The 20,651-nt window shown below is 39.2% G+C and overlaps 1 protein-coding gene across 4 annotated transcripts in view; it reads right to left on the bottom strand.

The window, feature by feature from the left end:
• The window catches only part of MAP4K3 (mitogen-activated protein kinase kinase kinase kinase 3), a 144,610-nt gene that overhangs the window by 77,648 nt on the left and 46,311 nt on the right, over positions 1 to 20,651 (bottom strand). For 2 of the 4 annotated variants that reach the window (XM_067532920.1, XM_067532922.1), the window contains 3 exons: positions 4,565 to 4,623; positions 3,204 to 3,242; positions 2,848 to 2,898 (listed from right to left, as the gene is read on the bottom strand). In XM_067532920.1, coding sequence (XP_067389021.1) covers positions 2,848 to 2,898; positions 3,204 to 3,242; positions 4,565 to 4,623 — 149 coding nt within the window. The remainder of the gene's footprint in view (positions 1 to 2,847; positions 2,899 to 3,203; positions 3,243 to 4,564; positions 4,624 to 20,651) is intronic. The other 2 variants (XM_067532921.1, XM_067532923.1) reach the window with 1 other exon arrangement.

The following is a 20,651-nucleotide window of genomic DNA, read 5'->3' as shown; positions in this document are numbered from 1 at the left end:
TTCTTACGTATTCTGAAAGAAACAGTGAAACAAACCATAGAAACACAAAAGCCACATGAAGACATCTATGTGAAAGTTCTGATGGAGCAAAAGCTAGGAGTAAGGCTCCCCAATACATCAAGCAAAGGAGCCAGTGCAAAGTGCTTCAAAAAAGCAGGCACCAAGAGGTTCAAAGCCCTGGGACATTAAGTAGGTGGTGTTGACTATAGACAGATTGATATAAGGAGAAAAAATGTTAAACAAAACCTAACAAGAGACACTGGAACTGAGCACTAGAGGAGGCATCAAGCTGAGCTGGGTTACAACACAGATAATAGCATTGCAGCTATGCAACACGGCTTCTTCATCAAGTGCAATCAGAATGGAACTGGTGGCATGGAGTGCTATGGGGACAACTACAATCCACTGCACAGGTGGCATGCGCTATCCCAAAGACCTTTACAACCCTGAGCAAACGAAGTTCCTTGGTCACATGTAGAGGCATGGATCCAAGAGTAGGTTCCATCACAATCTTATCTTTGCAGAGAATGCAGGGTTTTTAAAAAATATTGTAAATGATCATGTTTTTAAAACAACTTAGAAAATCCTGTATTTCGTTATTAAGAAAGTAGCAAGGGAATAAAATATGTTGAAAATTAATTGGACTATGTAAGTCCCAACTTTTCTACATGCATCACTCATCCCAAATAGCGAATATGCCTCCATTTTGAAAAGGTAACTAATAACTAAATAATTGCATATTTAATGTGATATGGCCTGCCTCTGAAATCACATATCATAAGTAAGTCAGCACTTTTGTCCCCATCTCCTCTTTGGACCCTCTCCCCAATATGTCAGAGGAAAAACTCCAATACGTAGGGTTGTGTCATATGTCAAGAACCCTACCTCCTGTTGCCACCCATGCCCCAATATCAGTAAATCCAGTAAAGTACATAGTTTGTAGAAATCTTGTTCCTCTCTGCTGATGGCTGCCCTTCTCATTTAAAACAGAGTGACAAGCTCACAATATTTTAACTTTCTTTGATAAAATGCATTGTCTAGGTCACATAATAGCAGTGAAACAGCTCAAATGAGAAGATTCGTTTAAAAAGATATTTAGTTTCTCTACAAGAATGTTAATAAACTCTATACAATAAAAGATTTACAGTTCACATGTTTCTAACATAAAGCAACAGCTCTTTGAAGATTATCCATTAGCAGGAAAGTAAAAGTGAATTCTGTCTCACAAACTGTCTTATTTCCTATCGCATGCAAACAATTTATTTGTTTTAAGGTGGTCTTTTAACACACCGGTTTCACATTTTAACATAATTACTTTTCAGTTCTCCTCTGTCTCTATCAATCAAACTTGATTAAGAATGGTCATATTATTTGTACCACTGAAATTTAATATGAACTACAGCTTTCAAGTATCAGGTTTTGAATGTTGTAAATAATAATACACCAGGGTAAGTGTTGCAACAGATTATTCCACTGGCTCAGTGTAACTACAATAAAATTTTGATCCAGAAAAAGGGGTAAACAGCAAGATAGCAAAATTTGCAGAGGATACAAAATTACTCAAGATAGTTAAGTCCAAAGTAGACTGCGAAGAGTTACAAAGGGATCTCACAAAACTGGGGGATAATATGGCAAATTAAAGTCTATGTTGAAAAACACAAAAGTAATGAACAGTGGAAAACATCATCCCAACTATACATGCAAAATGATGGGGTTTGAATTAGCTGTTACCACTCAAGAAAGAGACCCTGGAGTCATTGTGGATAGTTCTCTGAAAACATTCACTCAGTGTGCAGTGACAGTCAAACAAGCTAACAGAATATGAGAAACCATTAGGAAAGGAATAACTAATAAGACAGAAAATATCATGATGCCACTATATAAATACATAGCCCACACATTGAATGCTGCGTGTAGTTCTGGTTGCGTCATCTTAAAAAAAAAAAAGATATATACTGGAAAATGTACAGAGAAGGGCAACAAAAATGACTGGGAAATGGAACAGCTTCCATATGAGGTGAGATTAAAAAGTCTTGGACTATTCTGATTGGAAAAGAGATGACTAAGAGGAGATATGATAGAGGGCTATAAAATCATGAATGGTGTGGAGAAGGTTAATAAGGAAATGTTATTTAACCTTTTCTATAACCCAAGAACCAGGGGTCATCCAATGACATTAATAGGCAGCAGGGTTTAAAACAAACAAAAAGAAGTACCACTTCATACAATACACAGTCAACCTGCACAAGTTGTTGCCAGGGGATGCTGTGAAAGGCCAAAACTATAATTGGGTTAAAAAAATAACTAGATAAATTCATGGAAGATAAGTTAATCAATGGCTATTAGCCAAGATGGTCAGGGATGCAACCCTATGCTCTGAGTGTCCTAAATCTCAGACTTCCAGAAGCTGGGCATGGATGACCGGGGATGATCACTCGGTAATTGCCCTGTTCTGTTAATTCTCTCTGAAGCATCTGATATTGGCCATTGTCCGAAGAGAGGACACTTGACTAGGTGGACCATTGGTCTGATCCAGTATGGTTGTTCTTATGTTGATTTAATTATAATAAATTAAAGAAAATAATTAAAAGATTATGGGAAAGAGCTGTATGAAGAGATGAACATTAAAATATTATTTCAATATTAATGCAAATCAATCAGCAGAATAAAGCAAAATACCATTGATGTGATCCAAACGAAGATTAGTGTGATTTTGCTATTTTAAAAATATATCAGAAGGGGAAAAAACCCCAAGGTGTTATCACATTCAGAACAATTCAAACAGAATTAAATTGTCAGCTACCCATGAATCAGAGAGCAGATACATCAAAATAAGAAACGACTTACTGTTTAGCATCATCGTCTGCATCATCATCTTCTAAAGGTGCCACATGTCCCCTAAGGAAATGAACCAAGTACTATGGCTGAGTGTCCTTCATTAAAATAGCTGTAGCTATATGAAAGAATTCTGGTATGCAATACCTCCAGGCTACCTTCTACACAGAATGTTATGATGTTGCTTTGCATTTTTATTTTCTTTTTTATTATTCTTTAAAGCACAGATTCAGCCCAGACAAATGAGACCTCTCTCATATCTTCTTGACAAATAAAGGGGCAAATGAGCATTAGCAGATTGTAACGGATGCAAGGAACCAATGCACAAAACACTTTGAAATACACAAGAGAAAAATAAAAAAAGTTACCGCTGATGCAGTTCTTCTTCAACTGATTTTAGAAGACTCCTTTAAAATTAATTATAAGAATACAATCAATAACTGAACACAAATTGAAGAAAGCACTCAGAAAATAAGACATGCATAAAAGTTCTCAATTCAAAATAAGTTACTCTTGTGAATTCTAATAAGATACACAATTTTTTTGCTAAAGAATAATTTCATTTTTTCAATGTAGTTACAGGATACTATTATAAAATGTGTTTACCTACATTATTAGTATACCTGGCTGTCACCTCTGTGCTGTAAACTAGTGCCATTTTGGCTAATTTCAATATTTACCTGCTTAAATTGAAACCAAGATACCTAAGATTAAATAGTGTTTGTCATATAAAGTAAAAGTGACAAAAAGATTAATCAATGTGAGTTCATTAGTCCCAATTTTATTATCTTAAAATTAGTATTTTTCACAGTTCTGTGTTTCACTCAAAATGCAGATTTTAACATGCTAAAAAATTACTGCTTCTAAACCAATCTATGAAACTAAGCCCAGCACACTCTAACTGTCATGCAAACATATGAAGGCATGCATGTGACAAGAGAGCAGCAGGACTTTTACAGAAAGGAGGATTCATGAAAATGTCAATATTATTCCCTACTGAAAAATTTAAAAATCTCTAAAGAGCGAAGGAAAAGCAATGTCTACACTTTCATCAAAATATTTACAAAACTTATCTATTACAAAGCTACATGTCAAGAGTCTGACTTGTACAGAGAGTACGATTTTAAATAAAAAAGCACCAAAACCACTTAAAAGTATCAGAGGGGTGGAGAGAATGAACTACTATTATTTCATTTCACACACGGAGTATCTGGATAACTACATTAAAACTGAATGTAAAGTTTAACCTCTAAAGAACTTAATGACAAAATTGTAACAAATAAGTTCTCTATGGACGTGCAATGTTTTGTTTGTTTGTTTTTTTTAAACAAATAAATCTCACATATATGAGTACATCCTCATAACTGGCCAGATGACTTAGGCAGAAGGGCAATACCTTGTTGTAAGGGAAAGTTTGTCACTAAACAGACTCCGATATCTGAAACTGATACAGCTGGTACATTCTAGAGGTGATGTACCTCAATATGCTGAGTCTCAATATGCTGAGAACTGTTCTAATGCTCTATATCAGCTGGAGTGATTATTACTGTAGAAGTCAACAGCAGTTTAAAACTGCATTACTGTAAATAACCACAGGTTTAGCATGTTTTACTGCATAAACATCAAATTGCATTTTACTATTGTATTACCTGCAGTTTTAAATTTAAACAATGAATTTAAGTCTCAATTCAATTTAAGAAAACAATGAAAAATGCCACCTTTTACTCACTTATTTGCACCTAAGAAGTAGCCACTCTGGGGACCATGACCATATTCTAGCTGTAAATCCTATAAAATATAAGAGAAAGAGCTTTAAGATGAAAAGACAAGATTGTTAAAAACAAGAGTGTTGCATGCTTGTCTCACCCTCTTCACTATACCCAAACCGCACAACTAATTCTGTCTTACTGCTACTCTTGGCTCTAGACCAGGGGTGTCAAACTCGCTGATGGTGATGGGCCAAATTCTCATAAACTGCACTTCACAGGGGCCATGCAATACCCTCCGCCGAAAAATTCGGGCCATCTTCCCCTTTTCGGTGGCGAGATTTCGTGGGGGACCATGTTGCTGGACTGAGTGTATTGCCGCTTTAAGGGATTTCTCTGTGTCCGGCATCGACGCTTTAAGACATTTCACGTACTCTTAAACCGGCAATGCCGTAGGCAGAGAAATCTCTAAGTGCCAATGCCCTCACTTTGGGCAGCAGCACGTCTCAAAAAAGCTGGCCGGACACAGGCCGGATCAAAAAGGTTCACGGGCCGGATGTTTGACACCCCTGTTTTAGACCCTCATTCATAGGTCCACTAAGTCTGAATCCCTTCCATGTCCCAACTCTGCCACGCCTCGCATCTCTTCAAATCCCTCCTTAAAACATACTTTTTTCTTAAAGCCATTCAACCATAGTCCCCTCCTCACGAAAATACTAAGTTATAGGAGCCTTTCCACTGATCACTCAAAAACAAATCTACAAAAACAAACTCGTGGAACTAACAAATGGTGTGCTAATCTTCAAATTACTTTTTATTGAACCCACGCAACCCCTGTGTGCCCTTTAATGGCATATACTTTATATTGTGAGTTCAAGGAAGAGAATGTAATATCAGTAGTACAGTGGTTCTCAATCAGGGATTCGTGTACCCTGAGGGTATGCAGAGGTCTTCCAGGGGGTACATCTAATCATCCATATATTTGTCTAGTTCTACAACAGGCTACATAAAAAGCACTAGCCAAATCAGTACAGACTTGCTTTATATACTATACACTGAAATTTAAGTACAATATTTATATTCCAATAGATTTATTTTAGAAGTATATGATAAAAATGAGAAAGTAAGCAATTTTTCAGTAATAGTGTGCTGTGACACTTTTGTTTTTTTGTCTGATTTTTCTAAGCAAGTAGTTTTTAAAGTGAGGTGAAACTTGGGGTATGCAAGACAAATCAGACTCCTAAAAGGGGTTCAGTAGTCAGGAGAGGTTGAGAGCCAATGTTGTAGTAAGTAATTGGCACTATCCAAATAAACAATATATAGGGAATACTTCAAATATTTTGATGGTTTTAGTTATAAAGGCAACTGAAATATTTTAAGGACAATTACTATATGCACATTTATTTTACATGTAAGTTTTTTTTGTATGAAATACAAATTCCTACATTAACCAAACATTGAAGTAGCCAAATCAAGGTGCCAGGTAACCTTAAAATTAAACATTAGGCGGCAAGGGACCCCAAGAGACACCACTCTCAAAAATTCTGAGCTCTCATTCCAGAAGGCATACTTATCTCATTAGTGGGAATGTGCAGAGTCCACCATGAAAAACCACCATACTAACATCTCCCAAGAGGTGACTATTAAAGCTATGGATGTTTGTCTCTCCTCGGCTAGGTCAGGATGGGAGAAGTATGCACACAAACTCCTTCCCCCAAACATTTGGGGTTCATCTACACTGGGAAATGAATGTTGTTTTGAGATGTGTTCACACCTTTTAACTAACAGTTTTAGACACCACTTAGCAGCTTGTATAGAACAGACCTCTCTCAAGTGCACCCCATTCCAGAAATATCCAGTCCATCACCAAAGAATATCCAAGTATCAGCAATGAGACTAGTACAGACAATTAGATAGGCAACAACTCTACAGTGAAGGGGTGACCTATAGCCTAAGCCTGTCACTCTCCCATAGGAAGGACATCCTGACAAAGAAATGGTTATCTACTCTAACTGTGGCTCTTCAAGGTATAATGCAGATGTGTATTCCATTTAAGTGTGTGCATGCCCAGCACATTGGAGTTAGAAAACTGATGCTGCTTGCACCTCATGGCCATAGCCCCTTCCTTGGCTAGATGAGGTGGTGTCACCTTGGCCCCCCCCCCATCAGTTCATTCGCACAAAATGGTCAGAGATTAGAGGGGACGGAGGGAGGACTGTGGAATACAGGTCTGCATCACATCTCATAGGACCATTTCTTCTTTGAAAAGATGCAGCTGATTCTTCTACTTAGGTGACTTGCAAGCAGTAAGGGGGGCTCAGAGTCAAGCAACCTTAATTTGTCCTGCAGCGTAGCTTTTCTCCCCTCTGCATTCAAACCAGCCTTTGCTGGACCACAAGAGGGAAATACAGGTGGCAGTTGCCTGGGCCCACACGAGGGCCACTGAAAGGACAGGAGACACTCTTAGGTCTGGGCAGGTATACAAGGATAGGAAGGCCAACAATAGATCCAGAGCTAAGCCGCAGACCTGCTGCTTTTATGACGAGCTGCATGCCATGCTCTGCAGAGACCACACCACCAGCCTACATAATACCAATGATACCTCTGAGGAGCCCAAGTCACAGGTGTCTACTGAAAACAGCAAGGAGGAAGAGAATGGGGGACAGGTGACTGCAGGATCCCGCTGCATAGTGAGCAAGGATCTCTTTTTGATTTCACCACAGTCCAGCCCGGGCAAGCCCAATGCAAAGGAAGGAACCTCGGGTAAGTGTGTACATAAATTTTCCCTTACAGAGATGGCTCCCCTCACCCCCCCGAACAGAAGGACTGTGTTTGACTGGTCATTAATTTACTCATCCTAGAAGAGGTAGCTGGACAACTAAGAGAGGTAGAGTTGCTGTCTGCTCTCCAGTCCCCTCTAAAGTTAGGCAGAGGGGACCACGCAGAGCAGTTTGTATATGTGCACAGGCATGTCCCTTGAATCCTCCTGAGAGATCACAATGACACTTCCATGGAGGTACTCTGCAATCCACTGTCAAAAAGTGTCTAGGGAAGGTTGCCTCATTTCTTCCTCCGCATTAGGACACTTTCCCATGCCAGGCAGCAATAACTTCAGCAGCCACCACTGCAACACACAGGCCGAGGTGTGCTCCCTCTGCCACCCTCAGGAGTGAGAGACCAGCTAAAATCTCCACTGCCAGTGAAAAATGGTGCCAGTATTCAGTGCCAATGCTTAATGCAATCAAGAAACTCCTTCCTCATTTCTCTCACCTCCAATGGGCCACACTCACCATGGCCGGTGCTGTGACTGACACCATGCAAAAGCAATCCCAAGCTGAAATGAGAATGAACATGAAGTGCTTAAAACTTTAAGGGTGCCAGGGGAGTGAGTTCTGCACTGTAAGTTTCACTTTCCATAGTGAGTATACTGACAATGGTACCGCTGTGTGTTTTATCTACAGCTGCTGCCATTGTGGCCTTGTGGGTTTCTCCCTCCACACCTGCGGAACACCTGAGCCAGATAAGGTGGAGAAAGACGGGGACTCAGGATGACATGTTCAATGAGATCCTGCAAACCAGGGCTGCATCAGACCATAAGCAAAGGGCATGGAGGATGAACACTAGGGACAGCATGGAGAAGGAAAGAGTGGAGAGGAAAAAAGCACAGGAAAGGGAGAAGGAGATGTACCGGACATGAGGGGACTTCTCAGGCAGCAAACACAGATACTGCAGACTCTAGTGGACCTGTAGGTTCAACAGTCCCAGGCTCATCTCTCTCTGCAACCCCGAAAACTCAATATCGGGGTCTCCCTATACCTCCTTCAACATTCCACATGGCATCAGAGGTCACTGGATTACCGCTCCGTCTCCACCCCACTGGACATTAAAGACAATCACAGCTTCACACACGCTGACCTGTGAAAGCCACAGTTGATGGCGTAGCTGAAATGGGCATGAACATTCTTTCCCCTTTATAAGTTTAGTTGTGTTACGTTAAGTTTAAAATATATTTGTTTTAAAATTTCATGGGGTTTGGGGTTTTTTGCACTACATTCTGTTACAAAATAAATGTCTTATTTAAAACTTAACTCATCTTTATTAGTTTGCAACATGTGCTACCAAGTGATTAGCCGGTCTGAAAGCAACCAGTTATCTGTTGCTGACAGTGACACACAACTCACAGGATATACCACCCAAAATTAATAGATGTACTTACAATGTTATATTCTTCCTGCATGTACAGCAATCACCACACAATTCTTAACAGGCCAGAAATGAACAAGACCAGGTAGGGTACAGTACAACAAAAAGTGTTACTGTTAAAATGGTCTTTCAAAGCCTCCCTGAGCCCAATGCAGGGGAAAGAACCTCAAGTAAGTGTGTACATACATTTTCCACTAAAGGTATGCACGCCCCCACTCCTCAGTATTCGACTTTTCATTAATTTACTTGACCTAGAAGAGTACATGCAGCTCCACAATGAGCTCTTCTAAAAGCCTTTGCATCTGGCTGTTCCAACTCTGCAGACAGCCACTCCAGCTTCATCCTGGTGGAAAGGTTTCCCCCACTGCTTCACATATGTTATACAGGACACAGCAGCCAGCTATAACCATTGGGATACTTTTTACACTAAGATCCAATGTGGTGAATAAACAATGTTCCTTCAATTGACCAAAAGCACATTCAACTGTCATTCTGCACCTGATAGTTGAATCGTTCCTCTGTGCTGTTGAAATGGTCAGTTTACAGATTCATAAGCCATGGAGCATTGGGTAGGTTGGGTCGCCCAGAATCCTTACTGGCATTTCAACATCCCCAATGGTAATCTGACGGTTGGGAAAGAAAGTCCCTGCTTGCAGCTTTATGAACAGTCGTGTGTTCTTAAAGATGTGAATGTCATGCACCTTCTCTGACCAGCCCACTGTGATGTTGGTGAAGCGTCCCCAGAGATCACCAACACTTCCATAACCCTACAAAAGTAGCCCTTTCTGTTGATGTACCCTGTGGCAAGGTAGTCTAGTACCAAAGGAGGGATGTGAGTGCAGTCTATTGCTCTACTGCAGTTCAGGAACTGCTGCAAATCCATCCACTATGTCCCACATATTGCTGAGAGTCACAGTTCTGCGTAGCAAAAGACCATTAATGGCCCTGAGTACTTGCATGATAATGGCCCTCACAGTGGATTTCCTGACTGCAAATTGATTTCCAAGGGACTGGTAGCAATCTGGCATTGCAAGTTTCCATTGTGCGATCACCACTCATTTCTCCACTGTCAGTGCAGCTCTCATTCTGGTGTCCCTGAACTGAAAGGACATAATACTTGTACAATACAGTGCACTTAGACTTTCTGAAAACCTTTGACAAGGTCCCTCACCAAAGGCTCTTAAGAAAAGTAAGGAGTCATGGGATAAGAGGAGAGGTCCTCTCATGGAACAGTAACTAATTAAAAGACAGGAAACAAAAGATAGTAATAAAACAGTTTTCACAGGGGAGAGAAGTAAATAGCAGGGTCCTCCAGGAGTTGAACTGGGACTAGTCCTATTCAACATATTCATATATGATCTGGAGAAAGGGGTAAACAGTGAGGCAGCAAAGTTTGCAGAGGATACAAAATTACCCAAGATAATGAAGTCCAAAACTGACTGTGAAGAGTTACAAAGGGATCTCAAAAACTGGGGGACTGGGCAACAAAATGGCAGATGAAATTCAATGTTGATAAATGCAAAAGTAATGCACATTGGAAAACATAATCCCAACTATGCATACAAAACGATGGGGTCTAAATTATCTGTTACCACTCAAAGAAGATATTGGAGTTATTGTGGATATTACTCTGAAAACATCTGCTTAATGTGCAGAGGCAGTCAAAAAAGTTAACAGTGTTAGGAACCATTAGGAAAGGGACAGATAAGAAGACAGAAAATATAATGCCACATATAAATCCATGGTAAGTGCACACCTTGAATACTGTGTGCAGTTCTGGTCACTCCATCTCAACAAAGATTAGAATAGAAAAAAGGACAGAGAAGGGTAACAAAAATGATAAGGGGTATGGAACAGCTTCCATGTAAGGAGAGATTAAAAAGCCTAGGACTGTTCATCTTAGAAAAGAGACAACTAAGCAGGGATATAATAGAGGTCTATAAAATCATGAATGGTATGGAGAAAGTGAATAAAAGTGAATAAGGAGCCCTTCACATAACACAAAGCAGGGCTCACCTGATAAAATTAATACGGGGCAGGTTTAAAATTAAGTTAAGGAAGTACTTCTTCATGACTTATAGATTCCTGTGTGCACTTGTTCTGAGCTCACAGCTATTATCAACTTTTAACCACAAAAAAAGCCCTTGCTGGGATTTGAAGGACTGTTAACTGGCCAGAGCCTTTGTTGGAAGTGGGGTGATCTCTGGCAAGCTTATCAGCATGCATGTAGGTTCTTTTGTTTTTTTAATATATTTTCTCTGTAATGCTTTTACCTTAAGAATAAATGTACTTGCTTAAAAGTTACTGTATGGTAACTTATTACTGTGGCAAGCACACTTGTTTATAGCTTTCGAAGAGTGTGCAAAAACAAAGCAGGCCTGCTCAGGAAGTATGATTTTGCTGGGGAATTCACAGTGTAGACAAGGAATTGTGCATCCTGTGGAAATATTGAGGTGAGGAGGGAGAGAAAGAGAATCGTGTCTCTATCTCAAGAAAGATGAGCTGGGGAACCAGAAGCCTGAGAGAGGGTGCCTTTGCTGGATCACAAGAGGGAAATACAAGTGGCAGTTGCCCTGAATTGTGACACCTCTCCTTTTAGGCACTATGCAGCTATCTAGAGTGGGAGAAATTTTTCATCCTAAGTGAAAAGCATTTTGAATATAAATTCCAAAAATGTAAGACAAATTCTTATTAAAAAAAATGGAAAATGAAGGTCCTATGCTGGACAGAGCTAACGTGTCTGTCTACTTGAATTTACACGTTGTGTAATACATGACAATATACATTCTACAGGAATGACAGAAAAGTTAATAAGAGAAAATAAGCAAACCTCTATAGAATGTAAAAGATCCTTCATCTGTCACCAATGGTTATAAGCCCTGCAAGAATGTTTTTTATGAACTATGACATCTGTCAGTGTTACTTATGCTTATATGTTTTAAAGGACAACTTGTTTTTATCCAGTTTACTACCATGGTCTGCTAGCATTATTAGACTATGTTTTCAACTGGGTATTTAGGTTCTTCACTTCCTCTATTAAACTGCTGTATAGTGTTCCCGTTTGCTTTTGAAACATTACTGTATTTCACGTAAATGTGGCAGCACTTCATTACTCGGTAAAGTAATTCCTTTTGTACACTAACATCAATTAGTGGAGTGTAGGAGTTTGTAAATACTGAGATTTGGATAAAAACTGTACCCTCATCTCCATCCAAATGCTTTGAGTTTTAAATACAGGCAAATAGACATGTATATACACACATACATACTGCACACTACTGTATTTATACCATTATCTAACACACAAACAGTGGTAGTGTCAGTTGATTGGAATTAATATACAGCAGATGAAGGTAAAACACTAAATTAATTAAATGTGACTGACTGAGGGCTGTTTTTCAAAATAATATTGTGATATATACAACCATCAGCAATGGGATATGGAAAAAATATTAAATTATCTTGATATGATCCATGAAATTTCCCAAATTACACTCAAGTCTGATAGCTCAGTTAACAGTGAACCAGTTTTGAATTGTTGGTACTGTGTAAAGCTAAAGTTCTACTTGGGCAAAAATCACCATATTCTAAAAGATATTATAATAAATTATTGTTGAATATCTGCCATTTTCACTCTCCCGTTCTTTTTCAATTATTGCACTCTGTCTGTGGCTGCCTGATGGGCATAATCACTACTTTTGTTTATCACCCATACAGTGAAGAGAAATATGTCTATTCTGATTGACTATTGTAAACAGTCTGCCAGGGTGTGGACAGCTACTTAAAAAATCTCAGTGTAGTGGGTAATATTAAAGAAAAGTCATGCAGAAGAACAATCGTGTATTCCAGGGAAAAATCTTTTTCTTCTAAATCAAATAAATAAAGATTACAGGTGTATAAAAGTTTGGGGATATGGTCATAATATGAATTAAATTCCCCCCTGGATCAATGATACCTTCAACACTTGTCATATGCTCTTAAGCTTACCTTATTCCAATTTCCAGAAAGTGCAATATATGTCATGCAGCATCTCATCATGCATGAGCTATAGTTGTAACTTTGCTTTTCTGCCAGTTTTATACTCTGAATTCGGAACAAATTTATTGTCTAGGAGTGAGCTGTACTTGAAATTCACTTGCCCATTTACTTTTTATGGTTTTTCAACAATTGTATTTGAATATGCATAGTGAACCAATAATTCACAATTGAATAATAGAGTTGCTGTTCCTGAAACTGTAATTAAGTGGTTAGTAATAAAATTTGGAAGTATAACATTTTGAGATGAAATGCTACTAGCTGCTGATAAGGTAACTCCTGATCCGTTGACAATACAAATGTACCTCAGTTGTTTAAAGGCAATCAGATGATCATGTATATCTTCCATTGATTTAGTGTCACCATTTTCCCCAATCTTCCAGTGGAAGTAATGACTAATGATTCTTAGCATCTCATTCCCCTATAAAGGAGAATGCTTGCTGAATAACACTTAAGTCATACACCAAATTCCAAATGTTCTTGTTTTATTAAAAATGTGTTCTTAAAACTTTTTAGATAATGTTGGTAGTTTAATATTTAAAAAAAAAAAAAAAAAGAGAGAGAAATAGGTCTTTCAGGATTTTAGTAAACACCCAAATAAAATAGTGTCAGCCAATCAGCATGCAGAAATGTTGTAAATTATTGTTGCATATCTGCAGTTTTCCCTCTCCCGTTCTTTTTCAATTATTGCACTCTGCCTGATGGGCATAATCACTACTTTTGTTTATCAACCATACAATGAAGAGAAATATGTCTATTCTGATTGGCTATTGTAAACAGTCTGCCAGAAACAAATTTGGCTGTCTCAATATCTAACTTCCCTTGGCTAAGACAGAAAATTTCCAAAACTTCTACAAAAGAAAAAAAAAGTCACATCAGAGAAGATGTTGCTATTAAACTAGTGGAAACAGTATCAAGTTTAAAAACCCTGGGACTCATTTCCTCCCTTCCTTTGAATCCTAAGAATAATGGTCATATTTATGTTTCCACTGAGTAAAATCTCAAGAATCTCCCCTTCCAATTCATTTTTGAAATGTAATGTAATGTAAACAAACATTGTGGTTATTCTAGGGAGAAGAGTCTTATTGACTTATAATGAAAGAAAAGGAGTGGGGGAAAGCTGACATAAGCAAGGACAGGAAAGGGAATACTAGAAAGGCAATGGAAAAAATCCCTCAGTAAACTTTCTCTCTAAACAATTTCCCCTTCAACCTTTTGACAGCCCATTGCTTCTGTCAGTTTTTCTTACTTTGTATTTAACATTTAAGCATTTAGTTTACAAATTTAGTAACAACTTAAATGATTCATTGACTTGGACCATATCCTGGACTAAAACATTCATTGGCATTGGGCTCAAATTATTTGTTATAAATACTCTGACCTTAGGCAATAGTTTATTCAGCCTGGGGCATATTTACTAAATCATAAAAAGGAAGCAACCAATTTAAATAAGCCCAAGTGTATGAGACCATTTGCAAAATGCTATAGCATAGATTCTGACTGAAATGTAAACCTCTTGTTGAGTTTCTGACTACAGAATTTATGGTATTCATTTTGGAATTCATAATCTAATTGAAAACAATCATTATGAGATGACATTTGACCTATCAGGTCTAAGTACTCGTTAATTTATGAGTTTACAGTTTATGCTTTAGACAAGTAAAAAACAAAAAATACCCAGTTCACTTCATTTAAACCAAGTATAATGTAAAAACACTTTTGTTTCTCGAATACAAAAAAAAGCAAGTTGAAGATTTGTTACAAAATGGCTACTCTGTATATGTTTAACAGTTACAATGAAATAGGAATATGTATGCTCCTGCCTAAGGCTGGTGGGGAATTTCTGTAGGAATGACTTTTGAACTGAAAACAAAGTTTTCACAAAATCAAAATTTTCCCTTGGACTGTCAAAAATGTTCAGTTTTCCACTGGAAATTGAAACAAAAGATTTCATTTTGGGTTGGTTCCCAATATTTCCATTTGTTGGAGTGATCCATAACATCTCATTTTGAATCACTTCAACATTAAACTGCATTTTCCTATTTGTGGGGCATTGCCTCTTGGGAGCTGGAGTTCTGAGGCCTGATACTCTTAAGGTATGTCTACACTGCAAAAAACCCTTTAGAGGCTGATCAACTGACTCAGGATCACACCATAGAGCTAAAAAATAGCACTGTAGACAGTTCCACTTGGACACTATTTCTCTCCTATGGGACATACTCCCTAGCTGGACTATATCGCCCACTGATTCAATGCAGTCTTGCCTGTGACCAAGTGGTGTGACGAATCATGCAAATCACATGGCTGCAAGTTCATCACGGGAGATGTAGTCCGGTCCACAGGGGAAAACGGAGTCGTTAGTCCTAAAGTACAACTTCCATGAGGCAATGTGCCACCAAAGGGAACTGCAGTTTAATGCAGAATTCACTTTAAATGAAACGTTTCAGGTCTGTTAAATAAATTAAAATGAAATATTTTGATTTAGAAATATAAAAATGTTTCATTTTGATCAAACTGCCAAGAGGAAAAAAGTTTTGCCATTTCCAAATTGAAATTTTTCAGAACACTTCTCATTGCATGAAAAATTTTGATATTTCAACTTTTTGTACCGATTTGGGACTAAAACAAATGTGGACATAGGAATTTCCCACAGGATGGAAATTCTGATTTTTTTGCTCACCTCTCTACTCATGATGTTATACATTTGATAAATTGTCTGAATATGTTCTTGAATAAAACTAACAAATGAAGTAGTTTAGGGCTACTAGATTCTGTTTCTCGTTACAACTAGAGAGTCAAAAAAAGGTGAATTGTCTTGCTACTATTTTAACTCAATATAGTGTCTAAAAGATAAGACACTAAACAGTTTTCACCAAGTGCAACATTTGGGACTTGTTCTCCAAATGTGTATTTTAGAGAAGGCAGGAATTCACACATGTGTTTAAGGACACAAATAGGGCAATCTTGATTTAAACTGTACATTGGTTGTCTTAAAGAATTAACCTCTGTCAATCCTGGGTGACTGATGCGTTTAGTCATACACCTACTTCAGTTTCAGGGTACATCTACGCTGGAAATGCATCAGCTGCAGGGTTCTTTCATCAGATTTTTCTCAGTCCTAAGCGATGCAGTTAAACTGACCTAACTTTGTAGCGTAGACCAGCTCTTATGCACTTTTTTTGCCTGACTCTCAAATATGAGTCTTTTGAGGCCTAGAGTCCAAGTCCAAACAAGTGCTTTTAAAGTCAGAAAACGTAAGACAGAAAAAACTGGGAAGATTGGTTGAGATTCATTGTATGAAAAGATTAATTCACAGATGAGACACCTGTCTTATTCTCAGAACAACCTCTGCCGCTTCTGAGACAATGAAGGAGAATGTTGAGAGAAATGTCAAAACACCGTTGTGGCACTCCATGTTGACAACAGATGAGGTACACAATTACGAGTCTACACCCATGGACTTGCCAAGGCATGCCCAGACAGGCATGTTTCCCCTGTGATTACCATCTTCATGATATTTCACCATGGTCTCTGCTGAAAGCTAAGAACTTTCTGGTTGTCATGAATATTTGCAGGATGTACTTATGCAAAATGTTTTAAGACTTATGTAACTGGAATATTGTGTTCCAAAGCTGCAGGAGGTGAAACTGATCACCTGGCGCAGGGTGGTTCTCAGAGCTAATGCAGTCAACAGTGAGAACAATCGATCTCTTTTAACCCAGCCCAGCCAAGTGTTTACAGTTTAGACAAGGTGCAGACTTGGGCCTCTACAAAGCAAAAAGAGCCCAAGAAAGACCATTGGGGAAAACAAAAGTTAATGAAACGCCCTGATTATGAAAAGAGAAAGAAACAAGACAGTATCTGGAACTGTACAATAGATGAAAGAATCCCAGTTCTCTCGGGGCAAGTGCAACTGATCATCGGATGGGATCTATTACAGAGGAACTTTTAAATATGTATAGGCACTAAGCTGCGTTTTATATTTCTCTGTAACTGTTTTCCATATAGACAGCAAATCTGTGAGCACTGGAGGTGTCCTGAAGTCAAGAGACTGGGCACTCAAATGTAATGAAGTGGGGCGTACAAATAAGGTGGAGGGACCCATGTCTCACCCTCCCATGCCAGAGCAAAACTCTGGAGCTCCAACAGATTTAGCAAAAGGTTCTCTTTGCTCTGCCCCAAAGACTCATTTAGCAAGCCTAAAGGCTGGGATGTGCAAATTGCTAGCCTGCAGAGTGCAAGAGCAGGGCTTGCAGAGCCTGGAGTGGTATGCTTGTGTTGCCAGCAGGCAGCAGCCTCTATTTTGTGCAAGTTTCCCCTAGGGAGCACAGACAAGGTTCCCTCACGCTGTAAGGAGTCAGTAGTGATTCACCCTGTACCCCTTGGGAGCCCCAAAAGGGCTCATAAGTACAGTGACCAAAACAAGAATACAGACCTCCAAAGAGAAATAAGAGCAAGCTATATATCAGAAAACCCCTAATAATTAGGGAGCGGACTAACTTAGCTAGGCAGGGCATTCTCCAGGATCCGGTGAGCAAAAGCCGCAATGGTAGAGGACCCTGCATTCCCTTGCAGTGTTAATGAAGGCACGGGGAGAAGCCCAGTTTGGAGATTTCCTGACATGATACAGTCTCTTCTCTGCCCACAACATAGCTACTAACCAAGTAGTCAGCGCACTTACCCCTGAATGGGGAGTCTATTTGAAACTAATACAGGATTTCTCAATAGCTGCTATGACCTATGGAGAAACAGTGGAATTTAAAACTGGTTACAAAAAGTAGGATGAACCACATACAAAACAAAGGACCTTGGCATTATGAAAAAGAGCTGTTCCATTTGGGCAATATTTTATGGCTCTAATGTCATCTAGGGAATATTAATTCGCTTCCTTTGAGCAGGATATGTTCACATAGAAGGGAAGGAAATTTCCTAGGGAATGATTTGGGAGCAGTTCTAAGAACTGTTTATCTGTGAAAAACAGGAGGAAAGATTCTTTACACAAGACATATCCCTACTCATTAATTCTCTGAACGAAGGTGATAGCAATGAGAAACACTGGTTTAATAGAAAGATGATAGGAGGCAGCTTTTGCCAGAGGCTTGGAAAGGAGATTTGTTGAGGGCATTCAGAATGAAATTAAGGTTCCATTCTGCTAACTGGTTCTGAGTGAGGGTTTACAGCATTTAGCAGACTGGAAAAAGCCAAGTGATGTGAGGATGCAGGATGAGGTCGTCAGATAATTTAGTCAGCATCTAAGAGTCGATATGTGACATTCAAGGGTGTTATAACTCAGTCTGCTGATACAGCCCTCTAACAAAAACTCCAAAAGGAAGGAGAGGTATGCTTGAAAGGCAGAGACTTCTAGTGAAGCACACTAAAGAAACAGCCAATTTGCTGCAATATGCTTGATTTGTAAAGTTCTCCTTGGATGTAAGCAAAATGTCAATCAGATGAGAGAAGCCAAAGGTTTGGAGACTTATTTTATTAACACCCAGGCCCGAAGTTTCTAAAATAACTAGTGATTTTGGGTGCCCAATTTGAAACACATACGAGGGATCTGATTTTCAGAACGTGTTGGGCACACTTGCCTTCTAACAATCATGTGTCTTGATGGGCACCGAGAACTGAAGCCCCAAAAAAATCACTAAAAAACCTAGCTCTTAAGCTGCTAGTCACCAGCTGTGTGGATTCAAGGGCAGAACTGGATCCCCATGGAGAAAGTTCCTTATTTTAGGGAGTTGCCATAGTTCTGATATGCACAGGCTGAAGACAACTGGGTAAACAAGGCCTTCTGGGACAACGACAGGATATAAAGATGAATTTGACCTTTGGGCAAAAACGTATGCATTTCTTTGGCAGAAAAGGGAATGGAGGAAAGGCATGTGTTTAGGGGCTGACCAGCTGCAGAAAAAGCATCCACCCTCCCAATGTGAAGATCTTTGTGTCTAGATCAAGACAGAACCAGCTGGTTAGTTTAGGTGTGAAGCAAACAAGTCTCTGTGTGGAAGGCACTACAGTAGCACCATCTTGTTAGTTTGCCATCTGCCGAGTCATTCCTTTTGGGTGCTGAAATTTCCCTAGATTTCCCTAGCTGAGAAGTCAACCACTGAATCTCTTCTATCTCCTAGAGGATCTAGATGGCTGTTTCAGAGACAGGTTTCATTTTTCCCCAGTTCATTTTTACCAGTGACCCTATTTCAAAAGTCAAACTTCTGTGTAGTGATGGAGGAAGGGGCTGCTGGATGGCTAGCTCTGGTGCCCAGAGTGCCACAGAGTTTGATGATGATCTGAAATTCCAACTTTGACCATAGTTCCTGTCATTATCTAGGTGCCCCATATAGGCTCTCCAACCTGTGATGCTTGTTTTGGTTATGATCCCAAAAATTCATAGGTTTGCCAAAGGCTATCAGGCATTTGATAAGTCCACAGTGGAACGATTTCCAGACTCAAGTGAAATGGGAAGTCAAACGCTCTTGATGAGAGAGGACTACTCAATCTCACTTCCTGAAGGCTTGAAACCATATATGGAGTACTGCCCCAGTGAACAATGTCTGCAGCTGTGGCTAACAGATCTAGAAGATGGAGAGTCTGATTAGCATGGTCTCATCCAGAAGACAAGAGAAAAACTTCCTTCAGTTTCTGTGCTTTCCCTGTGGAATTGCAGAATGGAGATACCTGATGCAGATGAAGCTGAGAGGTCTGGAAAGTGTTGTTCATAACATAGAAAACCCCCTCCTATTTAAAACAAACATTATTTCCTTCTTTATTCATTGTAGCAATCATTATTATCCAAGTTTAAAACCATGGAGCAGAGGAGATGCCAAAAGGGAGGTTTGGCCAGGATGCATGGTCTAAGTGCAGACCTAGATGGCATCTGGGCACATTCAGAGGGCGACCCATGGAGCAGCTACTGTAATCGGCTTATACCAACCTGTGAGGGACTGCAAAAGTCCCTTTGGGAATGGCTGTGAAAAGATCTGGTGGAGCCACACTCACGCAGACAGCAGGGACAGTTTGCGTGCAGCGGAGATAAAAGTGGCAGAAAACAGTGAGAAAATGAGAAAAGTCAGAGTAGTTGAAAGAAATGCAGAGTTGAAGTGCAGGACAGCTCCTAATGCTGTTGGCGGCAGAGAAACTGGAGCTGTGGTCCCAAGCAAGTTGTTAAAGGCACTGGTATGTGTCAAGGAGAAAAATTTACATAGGACTGCCACCAAGACTGAAGTAGGCATAGCTTAGGCCATCAGTAGCTACATATTGGCAGATACCATTTTATGAGAAGCTAACTGTAAAAAGTCATCATGTTGTTCCATATTTACTATTCCTCAATGGACTTGCACATGAAATGTTCAGTTTACAAATCAAAACAAGACTTGGATTTAACTGGTAGCACAGCATGTTCCACTTAGTACAGAGTCTGAAAAAAATGAAGCAGCACTCTCACTAATTTACACATAACTAGCAACCATCAACAACAACAGATATAGGAGTCTCTGCCCATTTGATGACCTAAGAGCAGAACAGAGTAAAGCTTGATGGCTTGATTTTCACATTGCATTGCTAAAGTAGAGAAGGGTTGGAAGAGAGAACTGATACAACATGGGCAGTAACAAACACCAAGAGAATCACATTTCTGACCTTGCTCTTTGAATGGTCTTGCTTTTGTCAGGATGCATGTTAATGTTTGTATTCATTCTATATTGTAACTACATTTTGGATATTCGAACATTTAAAATATACACATTTTTTTAATCTTTCAAATGGATGTTTAAAGGAACCACCAAACCAAAAATGTTAAGAAATATCTCCTAGGCACAGTGAGGAAAAGTAACGACATTACAGTTAATGCATAATACTGTCCTACTTTATAAAATG

The sequence above is a fragment of the Emydura macquarii genome, unplaced genomic scaffold (genome assembly GCF_026122565.2).
Source record: "Emydura macquarii macquarii isolate MOO-44397 ecotype Brisbane River unplaced genomic scaffold, CSIRO-AGI_Emac_v2 contig_3305, whole genome shotgun sequence".
In the NCBI taxonomy this organism is placed as follows: domain Eukaryota; kingdom Metazoa; phylum Chordata; order Testudines; family Chelidae; genus Emydura; species Emydura macquarii.
This window is presented reverse-complemented; position numbering and strand designations above follow the sequence as displayed.